The sequence below is a fragment of the Abramis brama genome (assembly GCF_963993115.1).
Source record: "Abramis brama genome assembly, chromosome: 1".
Classification (NCBI taxonomy): domain Eukaryota; kingdom Metazoa; phylum Chordata; class Actinopteri; order Cypriniformes; family Leuciscidae; genus Abramis; species Abramis brama.
Genome location: NC_139963.1, coordinates 40,725,701 through 40,743,790, shown reverse-complemented (window position 1 = coordinate 40,743,790; position 18,090 = coordinate 40,725,701). Strand labels below are relative to the sequence as shown.

Genomic DNA, 18,090 nt, shown 5'->3' with positions numbered 1-18,090 from the left:
TCATATATAATATTATGAACAAACAAAAAAAATAAACAGCATATCAGACATGAATACTAATCGAAAGGATAATTTTCAGACCTGTGATTCAGTTGCTACATGACAGCTAGACTCCAAGGATCTGAAATCCACTGAATATATGGAAAGAAACAGGGGATTGATTCATATCAAATGAGCACTACATTGCCCAGAATGCAACAGTAAGCAACATTCGCTGTGATTGGCTGTTCGTCATATCGCATGAGCAGGACGTAAAGAGAACCTCACTACTAAGAAAACATTCCACGGTGAGTTCAAAGTCATTTTATAATTTATTTCAGCTTCCATAATTTAGCGTGGAAGACACAGAGCATCATTTTGACGTGCTTTTATTGGCAGCGGTTATCGGTAGACTCTTAGTGTGCACTCATACCATGATACATACATTAAACAGTGCACGTTTGTCCAGTAGATTGTTGCAGAGGGTGGTTCACTTATTGTGTCTGTCATGCTGGTCATGCCACTGTTTGACGCTTGTATTGAGTTCTGCTGTGTCAGTTGGCTTCAGCATTGCTTCATATCTGAATTGACTGGCATAATCATTAAGCACCTTTCCTTAATTTCAGATGTCTGGACGAAGAGTGGTGGTTTTCCCCTCTGGGTCCGAGCTTGGACCCACTCTGGCTCAGCTGGTGTCCTCCCGTGCAGAGAAAGCTCTGAGCGCAGGTAGAGGCTCCTTCTCTCTGGGTCTTTCAGGTGGGAGTTTGGTTTCCATGCTGAGTAAGGATCTTCCTGCTGTGGAGAACCTGGACTGCAGCCGATGGCTTATCGGCTTCTGTGATGAGAGACTCGTTCCTTTCAGTGATCCTGAGAGCACTTATGGCTTATATAAGGTGACTCTGCGCAATCTTTTACCCTTAGCCTGTAGAGCTCTTTTAGTAATGGAGAAGTCCATTCATAGTCCATTCATTCAGACATGTGACTGGCAAAACAGCCATAGAATTGCAGCACAGGCCTGTCAATTTTCCATCTGTTTCAAGCCATAAATATTTAGCTACCCTCGTAAAATTAAAAACAAAGAAAGAAAAGAAACAGATATGTGAATGAACTGCCAGTTTGTTTTTTGACATGCTGTTGCTGGGATCTTTAATCAAAATCACTTCACCTCCCTCTTGCAGCGACTTCTTTTCTCTGATGATGTGTTTACTGGCGCGAGGGCGGGATCAACCTGTCACTCACATGAGATCGACCAATAGAAAATCCCAACCATCCAATCAATTCCCCATGGACAAAATCAAGTCCCGCCTTACATTTTTTCTTGTTCGAGAAGATATACGCCACATCGACTATCGCAACTTCTATTTCATGCTGACTTTAATGTGAAAAAACTTCTTAAACACTTAATGTGGCTTAATTTACTAAGACAGTGATTAAATTCAGTATACAGCTTATTGATGATGCATACTTTATGCAGGGGCGCAGATGAACCCACAATATGAACATGACGTGCTAAATTGACCGTTAAGCATTAATGTTTTTCAGCACATATTTTAGGTTCTTCTGCTTCCCTTTATATAGTGTTTACATAATATATATGTGTGTGTACTGTGTAGAATTATTTTGTATATATAAATATACACACATGCATGTACATATTTAAGAAAAATGTGTTATTTCTATATAAAATATTTATATTTCTATATAATATACATTATGCATAAATATATATACAGTATATACATGCAAATATTTCTTAAATATATACATGCATATGTGTGTATTTATATATACAAAATAATTATACACAGTACACACATATATTATGTAAACACAAACTTGTATTTTGGATGCGATTAATCGTTGCCCAGCACTAAAATAAATGCATAACTGGTGGGTAGTGGAATAACGCCTTGTTTTATCCTCCAGGTGGGTGTTTCTATGAGGGTTTGATGTCACTTGAACTATGAATACTGATTGCTTTTTATATCTTACAGAATCAATTGTTTGGGAAAATCAACATTCCAGAAGATAGGATTTTGGCTATAGATCCGTCTTTACCTGTGCAAGAATGTGCTGATGATTATGCTGACAAACTGAGCAAGGTACGATTTCAGTTCATAGACAAAATATATTAAACTCATTTGATTAATTCATTGTTAATTCATAGCTCTTAATAGAATTTTGTCATTTTAGGCCTTTAGCCCAGAGCAAATCCCAGTTTTTGACATGCTCTTGCTGGGAATGGGACCAGACGGACACACCTGCTCTCTCTTTCCAGATCATCCTTTATTACAGGTTTCAGATCAATTCATAATAAAGCCGCATCAGAGTTCATTTTCAGTAGACTAATGTAATGACGTATGATGATGATAACATGCTAATAGGAATATAACTAAAATAAGATTTCCTATTCACAACATATACTTTTAGTTTAGCATTGTTAAATCCCACTTATTATAGAATCCTATTATATAATTTAGATTCCCACAAAACCCTCCTTTTTATAAGTTTTGAATTGTATTTTATTGGCTTTCTTTTTTTTAAGTATCGATTTATCATTGTAGGAAAGCCAGAGGACAGTGGCCCCAATCTCTGATTCCCCCAAACCACCCCCTCAGCGCGTCACTATGACATTACCCACGGTTAACGCTGCCCGATGTGTGGTGTTTGTGTCAACAGGAGGCAGCAAAGCTCCTGTACTCAAGGTAAGCACTTTCAGTAGTGCCTCAGACCCACTGTATATCTACAGTGATGACTGTTTTTTTTTATCCTGTAAATGTCTGTAATTCTGTAGCACGTGTTGGAGGGTGGAGAAGGGCCCGCACTTCCGTCAGCTCTGGTGGCTCCTAGACAGGGAGAGCTCTTCTGGCTTGTGGACGAGCCGGCGGCTGCCTTGCTCACGTCTCAGGTGGAGAGGCCAGGTCCTGGGGCAAAACTCTGACACAACTTGTAGAAGCACTTTGCTGTGTTTGCAAAATGTTTTTCTTCATAGCACTTATGAAAATCATAACTGTAATTACTGCAGTTATCATTATTACTGCAAACTGTAAAAAAAAAAAAAAAAAAAAAGGGGAAAAAAGAAGAGCTCTTTGAAGCTTTCAGAATCTGTCATTTTTTTTTTTTTAAACAGTTGTTACCATAGCTTTATTGTCATAACAATAACTGTGGAAATGATGGTTACCATTGTAAATGTTTGTTAGATGCAACAGAACAAAATGCCCAAACATTTTGAATAAAGTTTTTGGAGGTTAATAACTTTTGTTGTATTTCATGCATTGTGTCAAGAGTGCAAACAAAAAGCTATTCTATGGTGTTACTGTATATGCAGGGTTATTATAGTTAACCAAAACTAAAATCATAAAAAATGATTACTTAAATTCTGATGAAAAACTTGATGTACTACAACAATATACAAAAAAACTAATAAAAATTACAAAAGTGAACTACAAAATTACTAAATAAAATTAAAATGAAGACTGAAAATATTAAAGATAATTCAAAATAGTAATAAAAACGATAATAGTTTATCAAAGATACTAAAACAACACTGGTTGTATAATAATTAAATGTAAAAACTTGCTAATAGACGGTGCACTCCTATTACTATGAATGGGAGAAAGTGCAATGCACAATATGGTGGAATAAGTCCCGCCTTCTAAATAAAAGAGCCAATCGGTAATCTGTAAAGTAATTGCACCACTGCAGCTGCCATTAGAGACGCGTATGCGCATGTGCATTTGGCTGGTCCAGCCTGAAAACTTTAAAAACAAAATGTAAGACAATTGTCAGATTTCATTGGTGATTTAAAATATAAAATTTAATTGTGAGCTTAGTGAACAGCTTTGAAGAATTTGATGTTTCCCCATTCAAAGAGACAGGAGCCATACCTGCATGACTGAAATAGCTTCACGAGAGGCGTTTCAAAGATGGCCGCTGAGTGAAATGGCCTGCCTTAAAAGGACTTTGCTAATATTTTCTTTCATTGTGAAAGACAATTTTTGCTTGCAAAACTTTTGCACTCTCTTTTGTAAGTTCAGACAAATACTTCCTCTTTCATTTTCCTCTGGTTTAGTACAGTACAGAGCCCCTAAAGGGAAATGGGGAAGGAAAACAATATGAGATGGGAGGGGAAATTATATGTCAATGCTTTTGTGTTCTCTTGCAAATGCTTGCATTTTCTAGAGAAACTTTGCGTTCCCTCGCAAAATGTTTGCGTTCCCCCGAGAAAGAGCACAAAGCTTTTATGAGTGAATGCAAAGTTTCTTGTGGGAACACAAAACATTTGTGAGAGAACACAAAAGCATTGACTTATTATTTTTCCTCCCATCTCATATTTTTTTCCACCACTGTGTCCCTTTAGGCCGGGGCTCTGTAGAAATAGGTACCATACTGCTAATGGCACAGAAATTGATGGATGGGTTAAATACACGGAAACATTTTCATAATAGAATGTGCAAAGACTACTAATTTGTTATGAAGATTGATAATGGCTTATAATTTAAAGATATTATGGTAACACTTAACAACAAGGTTTCATTTGTTAACATTAGCTAGTTAAAGTAAACATGAACTAACCATGAGCTATACATTTGTTACTGTATTTGTTAAAATTTGTAATTATGTAGTAAATGCTGAAATGAACCTTAACTAAGATTAATAAAAGCTGTAGAAGTGCAGTTCATTATTAGTTCATGTTAACTAATATAGTTAATGAAACCTTATTGTAACGTGATACACCAGCATATGAAATGGTTCCCTCCCCTTTAAACGTCAGCGTAACATCCCCTTTAACTCGCTCGTCTTATGGTCTTACATCTGCAGTGTTGTCAATACAGGCTGATTTTGGTCGGCGGAATTATTTAAACTAAAGTTACCCCTTTTTAACTTTCTACCTACTCGTGAACTGGGTGTAACTCTGTAAGAGCTCGTATGCCTGTTTGTAAAGAGTCTGTGCTGCAGAATGCTCTGGTTCGTGTCGTTCGTGTCGGTGCTGTGGTGCTGTGTGATGAATCCTGGACCAGCTCAAGGATACTTCCATGAGGAGCGCTGGAGCCCGGAGTCTCCTATATTAGCTCCCCGAGTCATGATCGCTCTCATCTGCAGGAACGCACAGCACTCTCTGCCGCATTTCCTCGGAACTATTGAGCGCCTCAATTACCCCAAAGACCGAATAGCGCTCTGGTAAGTGTGTGTGTGTGTGTGTGTGTGTGTGTGTAACGGTTCTGTTTCTGGTGATGTCATGATGTTAGAATCTCTGAACACGTCATAATGCCTGTCTCTGTGTTAATATCACTTAATTTTGATGTCTGTGAACATCTGTCTGCCAGCTCAACATGGAGGCTTGAAGGGACAAACTGGAGAGAGAAAAAAAAAAGATGGGAGGGGTTTCTCCAGAGTGAGTGACTCACTCATTCATCCCTACCAAGATTGAATGTATCCCGTAAAGTTGTCATTGTCCTTTACAATGAATGGTGTCAGTTTCCAAGAACGCTTCGAACGTCTTGACCTTGATTGAATTGTCATATGGCAATTAAGGGAACATGTAATACAGCCAGTTCAGCTGCCTATTTGGCTCTGCAGAAACAGGCAGAGTGAACAATGTAGAACATTAGCTTAGATTTAGAAATGTTATTGATCACTGTATTAAAACATAATTAGATTATTACACGTCTGCAATACTTCATTCTGATTGGTCAAACTCTCCATTTAGAGTTTAAAGGTTTTAGAATAATAACTGGTAACTTATCATTCTAAAACATCTAACCTCTAAATGAAGAGTTTAAGTATTTCCAATCAGACTTAAGTATTCCAGAAGTGTAATCAATTAATTAGCAACAATCAGAAAGTTAGCAACCATGTTAGAGGAATAATAATGTACAGTCAGATGGACAATGATTAGCTCACTGTGCATTATTACTTATGGTGTGTGTGTGTGTTTTAGCGTATGGGTCTATTAAAAGTCTCACAAGCAACATGTGGATTAAGCTTTTCTTAATAATAAAAAGCTGTCAGGTGTTGGAGCTGTGATCTAGAGGTTAGTGCACATGCTCCAACAAGCTGAGAGTACGGTGGCCGAGAGAGCTCAACGCGCTGCAACTGAAGAAAACACATGCAAATAGAAAAAACACCCGCAAATTAAGAAAACATCTTCATCAGTTTCACAACACATGTGTGCTCCAAATACTCACAACACAACCAAATACAGAAACGCGCTGCAAAAGTTCACAACACAAACAAATACAGAAACGCGCTGCAAATAGAACAGAACACAACGGAAATGTTTCCGGGGAACCCAATAAGTGACGGACCCGACTGGGACGTGCTTACAGCTGTCTACTTTTATTATTATTTATTTATTTGCAAAACATACAGAGATGACACGTTTATGACATACAACTTTGTATACAATATACAAAATGTATTTACAATAAGTTCAATGTCATAAGAATACTAAAAAGAACAATGAGCTGAAGACTAAAATAAATAAATAAATAAAGATAGAGAAAAAGAACATGAGGGAAAGACATTAATCTATACATCAATTACATTGTACACATTTTGTCATGTTATGTTAAAATAAGTTTCATAAGAAATGTTAGAATGCAGCTAGGGTCCAAATATGAGACGGCAAGTTTTAAAGTTGAGACACTCACACACAGATATAACGCATATTTTAAAAACTTTGTTGTATAAAATGTATATTTATTTGCAACAGTTATGTTAACAGCAATAATACTATATTTCTGGTAATATTTATTTGCAACAGTTATGTTAACAGCAATAATACTATATTTCTGGTAATATTTATTTGCAACAGTTATGTTAACAGCAATAATACTATATTTCTGGTAATATTTATTTGCAACAGTTATGTTAACAGCAATAATACTATATTTCTGGTAAGACAGCTATTCAGCTGATGGACACGCGCTGCGTTGTCATGGGAACATCCCAGGTGAAAATAATGAGGAAATTACGTTGTCTTTCGTTGCTCCCTTCATCAACATAATGGCACACAAGTGCCCCGCTCCCTCCAAAGTGCCCAATTCAAGGGCTCTGCCGTCTTCCCTTTTAAGAGAGTAGGGCATAGGTAAAGCTCACGAGCAATAAGCACGTCCCAGCCGTCCGTCCGTCACTTATTGGGTTCCCCGGAAACATTTCCGTTGTGTTCTGTTCTATTTGCAGCGCGTTTCTGTATTTGTTTGTGTTGTGAACTTTTGCAGCGCGTTTCTGTATTTGGTTGTGTTGTGAACTTTTGCAGCGCGTTTCTGTATTTGGTTGTGTTGTGAGTATTTGGAGCACACATGTGTTGTGAAACTGATGAAGATGTTTTCTTAATTTGCGGGTGTTTTTTCTATTTGCATGTGTTTTCTTCAGTTGCAGCGCGTTGAGCTCTCTCGGCCACCGTATGAGAGACTGAATCTAGCTTGTGTCATTTGGAGATCCTATTTCCCTCCTCTTTCCTGCACCATTTACTCTGTTGTATGTACACCGTATGAACAAAAGGCCAAAAGACTTTACTGTATATTTTATTTATGTGGTAATTAAGTTCATCCAAATTAATTGGATTCATTCATGTGAAAAACATAATTTAAGATGACTGAATTCACCTGACTACATTAAGTTACATTGTAGTAATGCATTACAATATTGCGTTACTCTCTAAAGTAACTAATTTCATTATTTATGGAAAGTAATGTGTTAGCTAAGTTACTTTTACAATCCTTTCAGCTGTGCAGCCATTCAGGAGAATAAAGTTCAACACTTACTTTAGCAAAAAATAAATGTGATGTTTTGCTTATTAGAATGGTTGGATTTAATTATCGAAGGTCAGCAGTAAAGACATTAGTTAATAAAGTGAGACTGAATAAAGTTTGTGTTATTTAACATATTTAATTAATTCAGGTTTGCGTAATATTCTGAGTTTGCATTTCACTGTTTTCATTCCTTTTGAGTAATACTGAATCTGTTGTTTGCGAGTGATATGAGTAAATTCTCACATTATTCTAGAGCTACAATAAGCATCATGTTCACACAGCGCACACAACGCCTCTGCACTTACTCCTGATTTCTCTCAACACTGGGACAGGAGAGCTGTCATTCAATAAATGAGAACACAAAGTAACTTGCATTAGCCTACTTATGTGAAAAAGTAACTCAAATATCTTGTTGTAAATTTAAAAGTAATGTGTTACTTTACTAGTTACTTGAAAAAGTAATCTGATTACGTAACTCAATACTGTTCATAAACCTTAATCAGCATTTTTTTTTTTTAATGCTGTCACCCATATAATCCACCAGGGGGCCTCAAGATGACATTTGTATTTAAATTAATATAAGCATAATCAAACTCTAAATTAAAATGCAAAAAAATATGCATTAATTGCAAGTGTAATGCAAATGTAAATTAAATGTATTTCTTATTTAATATAATAAAAATATGTATTTTCTCCCCTCAATAACTTGTTTTAATTGAAGAACACACAGTTCTTGAAACTTCCTAAGTCACACATGAATGGTGGTTAATTTAATATCAATACAAGCAAGCAACTTTATCATACAAAACAGCAAATAATACCGGACAAGGCCTAATATTGGGAAGCCTTCGAATATTGTGTTGGACAACTGGGGACCTTTGAGTCAAAAAATTGAGAACCACTGATATAACTGTGTCAAAATGGACTTTGTTACAATCCGGCTTGAATTCCTGTCTTGCATTCGTCTGTACTGTAGTAGTAGTTGTTGGCCAGAGTTGTGTTCCCACAGGTCCGTGTGGCATTCAAACTCTGTTTGGATTTGTAGACTCTTAGGCCTCACAGCTGTGCGCTGCTGCAAGAGACGCATCTGGACTGGTGAAGTCATGTTGTAATGAGACTCTCTGTTCTTGCTAAGACAGCCAGAGAAAAGTAGGACGCATGCTCTAGCTCATCTGTTTACTTTATCTCTGCTCCTGTGTTTCTATGATAACCAGATAGCTTTGCAGTTTCACTTCTCTTGTTCTGCAACACTTTTAGTCTAGTTATGCTGTAAGGAAGTAGTTTAATTTAGAGCTTTTGTATTTCTTGATTTATTCTCCCTATGTCTGGTCGAAATATACCTTACGCCCTGAAAGATCTTCTTAAAATATGGTGTGATTATACTAGTGCAGGTAATCATAAGCTTGCAGTTAACTTTTTACCCGATATCGTTCTTTGTAGAAAGTAAAGTGCACATAATGAGCACCATCTCTATGTTTCTATTTCAATAATGACAGGGTAGCAACCGATCACAATACTGACAACACTACATACCTACTGCGAGACTGGCTCATCAATGTACAGAAACTCTACCATTATGTGGAGTGGAGGCCGAAGGAGGAACCAAGGTTTGCCATGTTTCTTCACTTGTGATTTCATGGAATGAGTGTATTTGTGCATTTCCTGGCATTTCTCTTACTTATTCAGAGAATATCATAATGAGGAAGGACCAAAGGAGTGGACGAACGAGCGCTACGCCTACGTCATGAAGCTGCGGCAGGCAGCGCTTGAGTCTGCACGAGAGATGTGGGCAGACTATATCTTGGTGAGATCCATTCTCATTGTTAGGACCATGAACCTCTAAGTTGGTAAATAGAGACTTGTGGCCATTGGTGTAATTCATAAAACTGTGTAATCTGAGTATTTGAGGTCAGCATTTCTTTCATATCTCTCGTATCACAATCAAACGTGGCTGGTGCCATCTTGTGCCTTAGTTCTTGACTGTTATTTACTGTAAAATGATCAATGTGAATAGTAGGCCTGTGGTAATATTGTTGAAGTGTTCATCTTGTTACAATAGCAATTGTTTTGTACACCATTATGGAGTATAAGATAATAAACAGGTACAATTACTCTCAAATCAACATTTCATGTTTATGTTGTGAAAAGCTGTGTACTATATGATATATACATACTGTACTTAATCCCTTACATGCAGGCACAATCAGAAAGTTTGATTAAAAGTCATGATTGTACTTGATTTTGCTTCAAGAAATACAAAGTTCTGTCATGAAACTCTAGATCAGGGGTGCCCAATCCTGCTCCTGCCGATCGACTGTCCTGCACAGTTCATCTCCAACCCGAATCAAACACACCTGAAGCAACCAATTAAGGTCTTTAGGATCACTTGAAAATGAAAGGCAGGTGAGTTTGATGAGGGTTGGAGATTAACTGTGCAGGACAGTCGATCGGCAGGAGCAGGATTGGGCACCCCTGCTCCAGATGTTGCAAGCTGATGGGTCCTTAACTCAACTTGCTTGCAATCACATCATTCTCTATAGTGCACAGCTGATTGCTTCATGGTGATCAGTAGCCAATGAGATCGCTGCTCAACCTTCAAGTACTTGGTGAGCATTTGTCTTCAGAAACCCTCCTCCTTCCCCAGCTCCACCTGTATAGATCTGGGTAATTCATGTATGCTATACTGTACAGCAGCGGCATGTCTTACTTGCTCACAGCAGCGTGTCTGTATGTATTGGCAGTAGCCAGTCGTGTACTTGCTCTGCAGCAGCAGTGTAGCAGATCTATTCTGTCAAGATCAAACGTATCAACATTGTCACATCCATTACCATGCCAAACACTCTAAGAGTTGTCATGACAGAAATTTAGTTTTTGCAGGCCGCCTGGTCATGCACGCATGAAAAAATAAAAGGTTATATTAAATCTTTCAGATGATTGATTGTGATAATCTTCTGATCAACCGAGACGTCTTATGGAAACTAATAAAGGAGAACAAGACAATCGTGGCACCAATGATGGAGTCTCGTGCTGCCTACTCAAACTTCTGGTGTGGAATGTCATCCCAGGTACAGGTCTTGTGTATATGTATGTAATGCTTCATAACCCTTTCTTCAGGAATATGGAAAAAAAATTATATATTTTTCATCAACCTACACTAGGGCTACTATAAGCGAACTCCTGCCTACATCCCCATGCGTAAGCAAGTGCGTAGGGGTTGCTTTGCCGTTCCCATGGTGCACTCGACTTTCCTGGTGGACCTGCGGAAAGAAGCTTCCAGAATGCTGGCTTTTCACCCGCCACATTCAGACTACACCTGGGCCTTTGACGACATCATAGTCTTCTCTTTTTCAGCCCGCATGGGAGGTGTGTGCCTCGACAGAAAACACTGATACCCACAATTCATGCAAAATTAAAATAATTTACTTTCCCTCATGGTGTTCTAAACCTGCATGAATTTCTTTCTTTTTCACACATGAATTAGCACCTCTGACATTAAGTTGACCTTAAATTGACGCACCTCTTGATGAAAATAGCACAAGATTTATTTCCATCAAGAGGTGCATCAATATTTGGTCAAGATCTTGTATTGTCAATGCAAGAGTCCAGCACTCTGTAAAGTCTCCTCCAGCACATCCCAAAGACTTTCAGTGAATTTAAGGTCTGGACTCAGAGGTGCCAATTCATGTGTGAAAATGATTCTTCATGTTCCCTCCCAACCATTCTTTCACAATTTGAGCCTGATGAACCATTGTCATCCTGGAATATGGCCATGATGTGTCTTCCTACATGGTTGTTTAAGAAATGAAAAGCTAAACGCTCCATCAATTAGGGTTAAGAAACTATAACATGCTAGAAACATAATAATCACTGCAATAAAGATCCAATCATTGACTCTTAAGCATTTGCCTCTTCAAATCCAATCAGCTACTTTTTTGGGGGGCCAGGCAGTGTATTTTAAAGAATATTGACAATGAAAGTCAGTGGGGTCCAAAACATTGTTCCACATAAGAAAGAATGCCATACAGGTTTAGAAATACACAAGGGCGAGTAAATTATGACAGACTTTACATTTTTGTGTGAACTACCCCTTTAAGAGGATATTATGCATATTATTTCACACTTTAAATTGCATTCTCTGTGGTTTTGCAGAGGTTCAAATGTTTGTTTGTAACAAGGAAACTTACGGGTATCTCCCAGTGCCTCTTCGTGCCCACAGCACTCTGCAAGACGAGGCAGACAGTTTCATTCATACAGTGCTGGAGGTCAATGGTACGTTTCAGATTTACAAAGAAGAAAAAGGTCTGCCTATGTTTTATCAAATGTTATCACCCCTGGTTACACTTTATTCTGATAGTCTATAATAACTATAAGTAACTTTGCAACTACATGTCAACTTACTCTCATTACAGTATTAGTAGACTGTCAGGTTAGGGTTAGGGTTAGTAGAATTAGTTGACATGCTGTGCTGGGTAGATTACTTACAAATTGCAATAACATGTAATCAACAGAAAAGTAACTAGTCTGATTACGAGCATTTTAAAATGTAATACAATCTAATTACAAGTACTACTCCAGATTACATGTAATCAGTTACTACCCACTGTTGCACTGTTGACATGTAGTTGCAAAGTTACTTATACTCAGTTGAATGTCTAAAGGGGAGCATCAAAATAAAGTGTTGGCAGAAATTAAGCAGACAGTCAACTAATACTCTAATGAGAGTAGTTGCAAAGCTACTTGTAGTTGAAGAATGTCTAAAGTGGACCGTCAAAAATAAAGTGTTACCCCACCTCTTTTCATTTACAGTAAGAAATCCTCCAGTTGAGCCTTCCAGATACTTGGCCAAACCTGTCAAAAACCCTGACAAAATGGGCTTTGATGAGGTAACTGGGCTTTTATTTCATCATCTTTGAGTTCTGGGTCCATTTTAGCGATTAAATGGTTCTTTGGTGACGCTGTATTCATTGAATGCTTTTATGTGTTTTAAAAGGTGTTTATGATCAACCTGAAGCGACGGGACGACCGCCGTGAGCGCATGCTGAGGGCTTTGAGAGAGCAAGAGATCGACTGCAAAATTATCGCTGCTGTTGATGGCAAGTAAGTTCACTTCTGTTTCCGTCAAACAAATGCAGCATTCATATCCAGGACAAAACATTTGCTCACTGCCTCTCCTTCTACACCAGAGCCATGAACGAGAGTGAGATCAATGCTATGGGAATCCACATGCTTCCCGGCTACAGTGACCCGTACCACAGCAGACCTCTCACAAGAGGAGAGCTGGGCTGCTTCCTGTCCCACTACAACATCTGGAAAGAGGTCTGGCACACATACCAGTTTATAGTTACGTTCCAAAATCTAGTGAGTCACCTACCTGACTCTTATGCTGACCAAGGCTGCATTTATTTGATCAAAAATACAGTAAATTACCATTTAAAAAACAGTTTTCTACTTGAATACATTTTTATTTAAAATGTATTCCTGTGATGCAAATCTGAATTTCAGCATCATTACTCAGTCTTCAGTGTCACATGATCCTTCAGAAATCATTCTAATATGATGATAATATGCTACCGACATTTTGGAAGAGCCTTGTGTTAATAATCTCGAATAGATAGACAGCTCACTGGGTTTTGGAAGAGAGTGTGAATGTAGAGTAAGGGTTTTGTGAGCATCAGAAGCTTTGATGTTTATGTGCTGTGCTACGCAGATTGTAGACAGAGGCCTGAAGACCTCGCTGGTGCTCGAAGATGATTTGCGGTTTGAGATTTTCTTCAAGCGACGCCTGCAGAATTTAATGAGTGAGGTCAAGAGTAATGGTCTGGACTGGGACCTCATGTGAGTGGGTCTACTTTCATTGACTGCACTCACTTTTTGGTTCATGTATTGATTGGAGATTGTTCTTATTGTATGTTGAACCCTTGCAGTTATATTGGGAGGAAGAGGATGCAAGTGGACCGGCCTGAAAAAGCGGTACCAAAAATTCGTAACCTGGTGGAGGCGGACTATTCCTACTGGACCTTGGGTTACATGATGTCATTGCAAGGAGCCAAAAAGCTCCTCAAAGCAGAACCACTCAGTAAAATGTTGCCCGTGGACGAATTCCTTCCTGTTATGTTTAATAAGCATCCTGTGTAAGTTCCCATCCCAAGTATACATCCCATATATGCCAATAACTTTGCTTATATTTCTAGCTAAATTATTCCTAGATCATCTTCTAGAATATAAGTTGCAGAATAATATTTTTTCAAGGTCCTGTGATTTATAGTCTAAAGTGAGTTTTATAATGTTATTGATCTCAGTCAATCAAACACACAGAACGCTAAAACCAGTGCTTAAAGGCTTAGTTCACTTCAGAATTAAAATCTCCTGATAAGTTACCCCCCCCACGTCATCCAAGATATTCATGTCTTTCTTTCTTCAGTAAAAAAGAAATTAAGGTTTTTGAGGAAAACATTCCAGGATTTTTCTCCATATAGTGGACCAGCAGGGTTGAAGGTTCAAATTGCAGTTTCAGTGCAGCTTCAAAGGGCTTTACACAATCCCAGCTGAGGAATAAGGGTCTTATCTAGCAAAACCATCGGCCCTTTTCTAAAAAAAAATAAACATTTATATAATTTTTAACCACAAATGCTTGTCTTGCACTAGCTGTGATGCGCCACGCATTACATAATCATGTTGAAAGGTCACGCATACCGACCTAGTGTTTACAAAGCAACCGTGCAGAGACTAAATCAAATGGCCTTTACAAAAAAAAGTATACATAAAAGTTAAACAATGATGTTGGACGATTTTGAAGTTGGAGGAGAAAATGAGATGGAGTTTTTCGCCCTACCTTACGTGACCTTACAGTGTGATTACGTAATGTGTGGCGCATCACATCTAGTGCAAGACAAGCATTTGTGGTTAAAAAAAAAGTATATATATTGTTTTAGAAAATGGCCGATCGTTTGGCTGGATAAGACCCTTATTCCTCGGCTGGGATCGTGTAAAGCCCTTTGAAGCTGCATTGAAACCCAACCCAATGACCTTCAACCCATTGATAACCGCTGAAGTCCACTATATGGAGAAAAATCCTGGAATGTTTTCCTCAAAAACCTTAATTTCTTTTCGAATGAGAAGGATGTCTTGGATGATGTGGGGGTGAGTGAATTATCAGGAAATGTTTATTCTGAAGTGAACTAATCCTTTATAAATGAATAAATGCTGGAAAATGTATTTATTATTATTATTATTATATATCATGATATGTTTTGCTTTTGTCTAATGTAAGATTTTCACATCTAATATCATCACCTTCAGATCAGATTACATGGAGCAGTTTGAGACGAGGGATCTGAAAGCGTTCTCAGCGGAGCCCTTGCTTGTGTTCCCTACGCACTACACAGGCGAACCTGGGTACATCAGTGACACTGAAACCTCCACGGTGTGGGACAATGAGAAAGTGCGCACAGACTGGGACAGGAAGCGCTCGGGTAAGACCCGGGAACAGGCTGAGATCAGCACAGAGGCCCAAAACTCAGATGTGCTCCAGTCTCCTCTGGACAGGACGGCCCGAGACGAACTATGAGAGACATTGTTTTGGACACGTCGTTTCTCGGGGACGTTCCACCTTATAAGCACAATATGAGTGAGCAGAAGAGGCCCTTTTAGAGATTTCTTTTTTATTATTGTTGTTTGCCAGAAAAGAAGTTGAGCTTAAATGTTTGTCCTGTAATTTGTAGATTATCAAATTGGTAACAATGAGCACAGCACCTGTTCATCCTGCGATAAAGATGCAAGGTCTTTGAAAAACTGTATGATTATCTTCAGTAACACATTATAGTAAGGTTCAATTTGTTAACAGCTTAACAATAATAGTAATTCAAAAAAAATCTTTTAAAGCATTTATTATCTTTGATAAATAATAGTTAATAATAATATCAACATTAAAATCAAAAAGTTGAATCAGCGCATATTATTTAAAGAGGACATATTATGTTTTTTTTACTTGTTCAACTTTCTTTAGTGTGTAATGTTGCTGTTTGAGCATGAAAAAGGTCTGCAAAGTTACAAAGCACAGTCACTCTTGAGGGAGTTATTCTCTATATCAGTGCGCACTGTTTCTGAACTCTGAAAGTTTTGAGTTTTCTTCCGGGAACGAACACGTCACAATATTCCTCATTTAAATAATTCCCACCCAAGGCATACGCAAAATAAAGGGAGCGAGGCCTGGTTGAGTTGAGTTAGTAGTGTGTTGGTTATGGTAAGGGGCGTGACGTTTACCAAACACGCTTAAGTGGTTGACCAATCACAACACACTTAGTCCAGCCAACCAATCATAGCACAATGTGCTTTTCATAAGGAGGGGCTTCACAGAGACAGGAACTAAACAGAGCATTACTGACAGACTGGGAAAAGAGGTGCTGCAACAATGTAAAATATGTAAAATGTTACATTCAAGTATGAAAACACATTCTAGTAGAGCATAATAACTAAATCATAATAGGTCCTCTTTAATAGACTTGAGCTGATATGTACTTACAATGAACTAATGTTAACAAAGGTTCAAACACTGTAACAAATGTATTGCTAATGTTAACTGATGGACCTTATTGTTAAGTGTTACCTTTTAATCACTCTGGGGGGAAAAGCTGAAAAAATCACATTAAATTTTTTTTTTTTTTTTTTTTTTTTTTTGCAGTATTCACATTCCAGACATGAACATAGTCATTTTAATAATAATAATAATAATAATAAAAGACACATGAAGCATTTTGCTATTTTAAGGCATGAAGCATGTTATATTAACATGGAGGATGTTGTTATTTTTAGGCCTTGATATCATTACCACCTTTGTTGGCATTTCAGGCTGTCACTTCCCCTCATCAAAGCCAACATCCGTACACGCCTCACTCTGTGGTTTTGCTGTTGTATCATCAGGACAGAAATGAAAGGTCTACACACATTCCACATGGCAACATTGGTTTTCTCTTCTTTGCTTTTTTGCCTAGCAGGCTTCAAATGTGCTTGATGTGAATCCGTGCGATTGCGCTGTTTAGTCACACTGTCATACTATCAGAATGTTTGTAACTGTGACTGTATCTGTATTTCACCAACTGTGCCTTAAATATAAATAATGGTTAAAAACATCACTGAAAGGAATATTATGTCTCTTTTTATTTTTTTGGCGGAATTGTTAGATGGAGGCTGCATGTAATTTCTGTAGAGATACTGATTGTCGTGACCATTTTATTTGACACCATATCAACATCTATATCTATCTTCCAGGGTTAATTACATCACAGCTGCGTAGCCACAAGACAAAAATGATGATGCTGGCATAGGCTTACAAACCACTATCCTGCATGCTGAATGAAGATAGATGATCATGTGACTACTGCTTTGAGTGTAGATCTCGGTTCATTGCTGGGTAAATTTAGCTTGAACACTTAAGAGGATATTTGAAAAGATTTTGAATCGGAACGTCTCGGTTACGTATGTAACCCTCGTTCCCTGAAGGAGGGAACGGAGACGTAGTCGATCTGTCGACTGATTGGGATCACGCTTAGGGAGCCTGTCATCTTCGAGTATTGATTAAACGAGCCAATGCACACATTGGCATGCGAGCTTTACATCCACAATCCGCCCCGCAGCGCGGGTATAAATACGAAAGTGGATGTACGCACCACTTGTTTTTCGCTGAGGAGCCGAGCGGAGCCCGGAGTCAGCGGTGGTCCAGCAATAGTGGCGACGAGACTACGTCTCCGTTCCTTCCTTCAGGGAACGAGAGTTACATACGTAACCGAGACGTTCCCTTTCAGTCGCTCACGTTCGACGTAGGCAACATGTCGACTGATTGGGATCCCTATTAAAACGCCACTAGTGCTGCCACCTTGCAGTGCCTAGACAAAAGCCTCCTGATCCCCCCCGCATTATGGAGGCGGAGATAGGACAGGGCTTAGGCCAGGGAAGTCACTGCTGTTCCGCAAGACCCACTCAGTCAGACTTGTTAACACTGGGAAAGCGTGCCCTTTCGTTGGAAAGGAATACGCTGCAGAAGCCACATTCTGCCCGTAGGGAGGTATACATGTGGAGGATACACATATGGACTGGGTGTTACTGGTCAGTACAACATATGGGATGTCACTGAGGTGGCTCCAGCCTAGCACATGGGGGAGACACACCGGTCAGTGAAAGGGAAAGACACGGGCTCGCCACAGGGAGCCGTACCGTGGAAGAATACACATATGGGATCGCCGTAGGGATCACAACATATGGGCCCAGCTTAGCACAGGTTCCACCAGTGCATACGAGTGCTAGGCCTAGCATTGGACTCTCCGCCACGTCCGTTGCCAAAGGGTGTGGAGGAACTCGA

General features: G+C 38.7%; 2 protein-coding genes across 2 annotated transcripts; both read left to right on the top strand.

Moving 5' to 3' along the window:
* The first annotated feature begins 210 nt into the window (after positions 1 to 210).
* On the top strand, positions 211 to 3,234 carry pgls (6-phosphogluconolactonase). Its single transcript, XM_084088364.1, has 6 exons — positions 211 to 287; positions 606 to 872; positions 1,974 to 2,081; positions 2,173 to 2,274; positions 2,544 to 2,684; positions 2,774 to 3,234. The coding sequence occupies exons 2-6, from the start codon at positions 606 to 608 to the stop codon at positions 2,918 to 2,920; spliced, it is 765 nt and encodes a 254-aa protein (XP_083944490.1). The 5' UTR covers positions 211 to 287; the 3' UTR covers positions 2,921 to 3,234.
* Positions 3,235 to 4,762: 1,528 nt separating this feature from the next.
* colgalt1a (collagen beta(1-O)galactosyltransferase 1a) lies at positions 4,763 to 16,867 on the top strand. The gene is made up of 12 exons (XM_084088219.1): positions 4,763 to 5,160; positions 9,233 to 9,343; positions 9,423 to 9,540; positions 10,667 to 10,801; positions 10,895 to 11,099; positions 11,886 to 12,005; positions 12,543 to 12,619; positions 12,727 to 12,833; positions 12,920 to 13,052; positions 13,444 to 13,571; positions 13,661 to 13,867; positions 15,036 to 16,867. Exons 1-12 carry the CDS (start codon positions 4,940 to 4,942, stop codon positions 15,301 to 15,303), a joined length of 1,830 nt encoding a protein of 609 aa, XP_083944345.1. The 5' UTR covers positions 4,763 to 4,939; the 3' UTR covers positions 15,304 to 16,867.
* Positions 16,868 to 18,090: the final 1,223 nt, after the last annotated feature.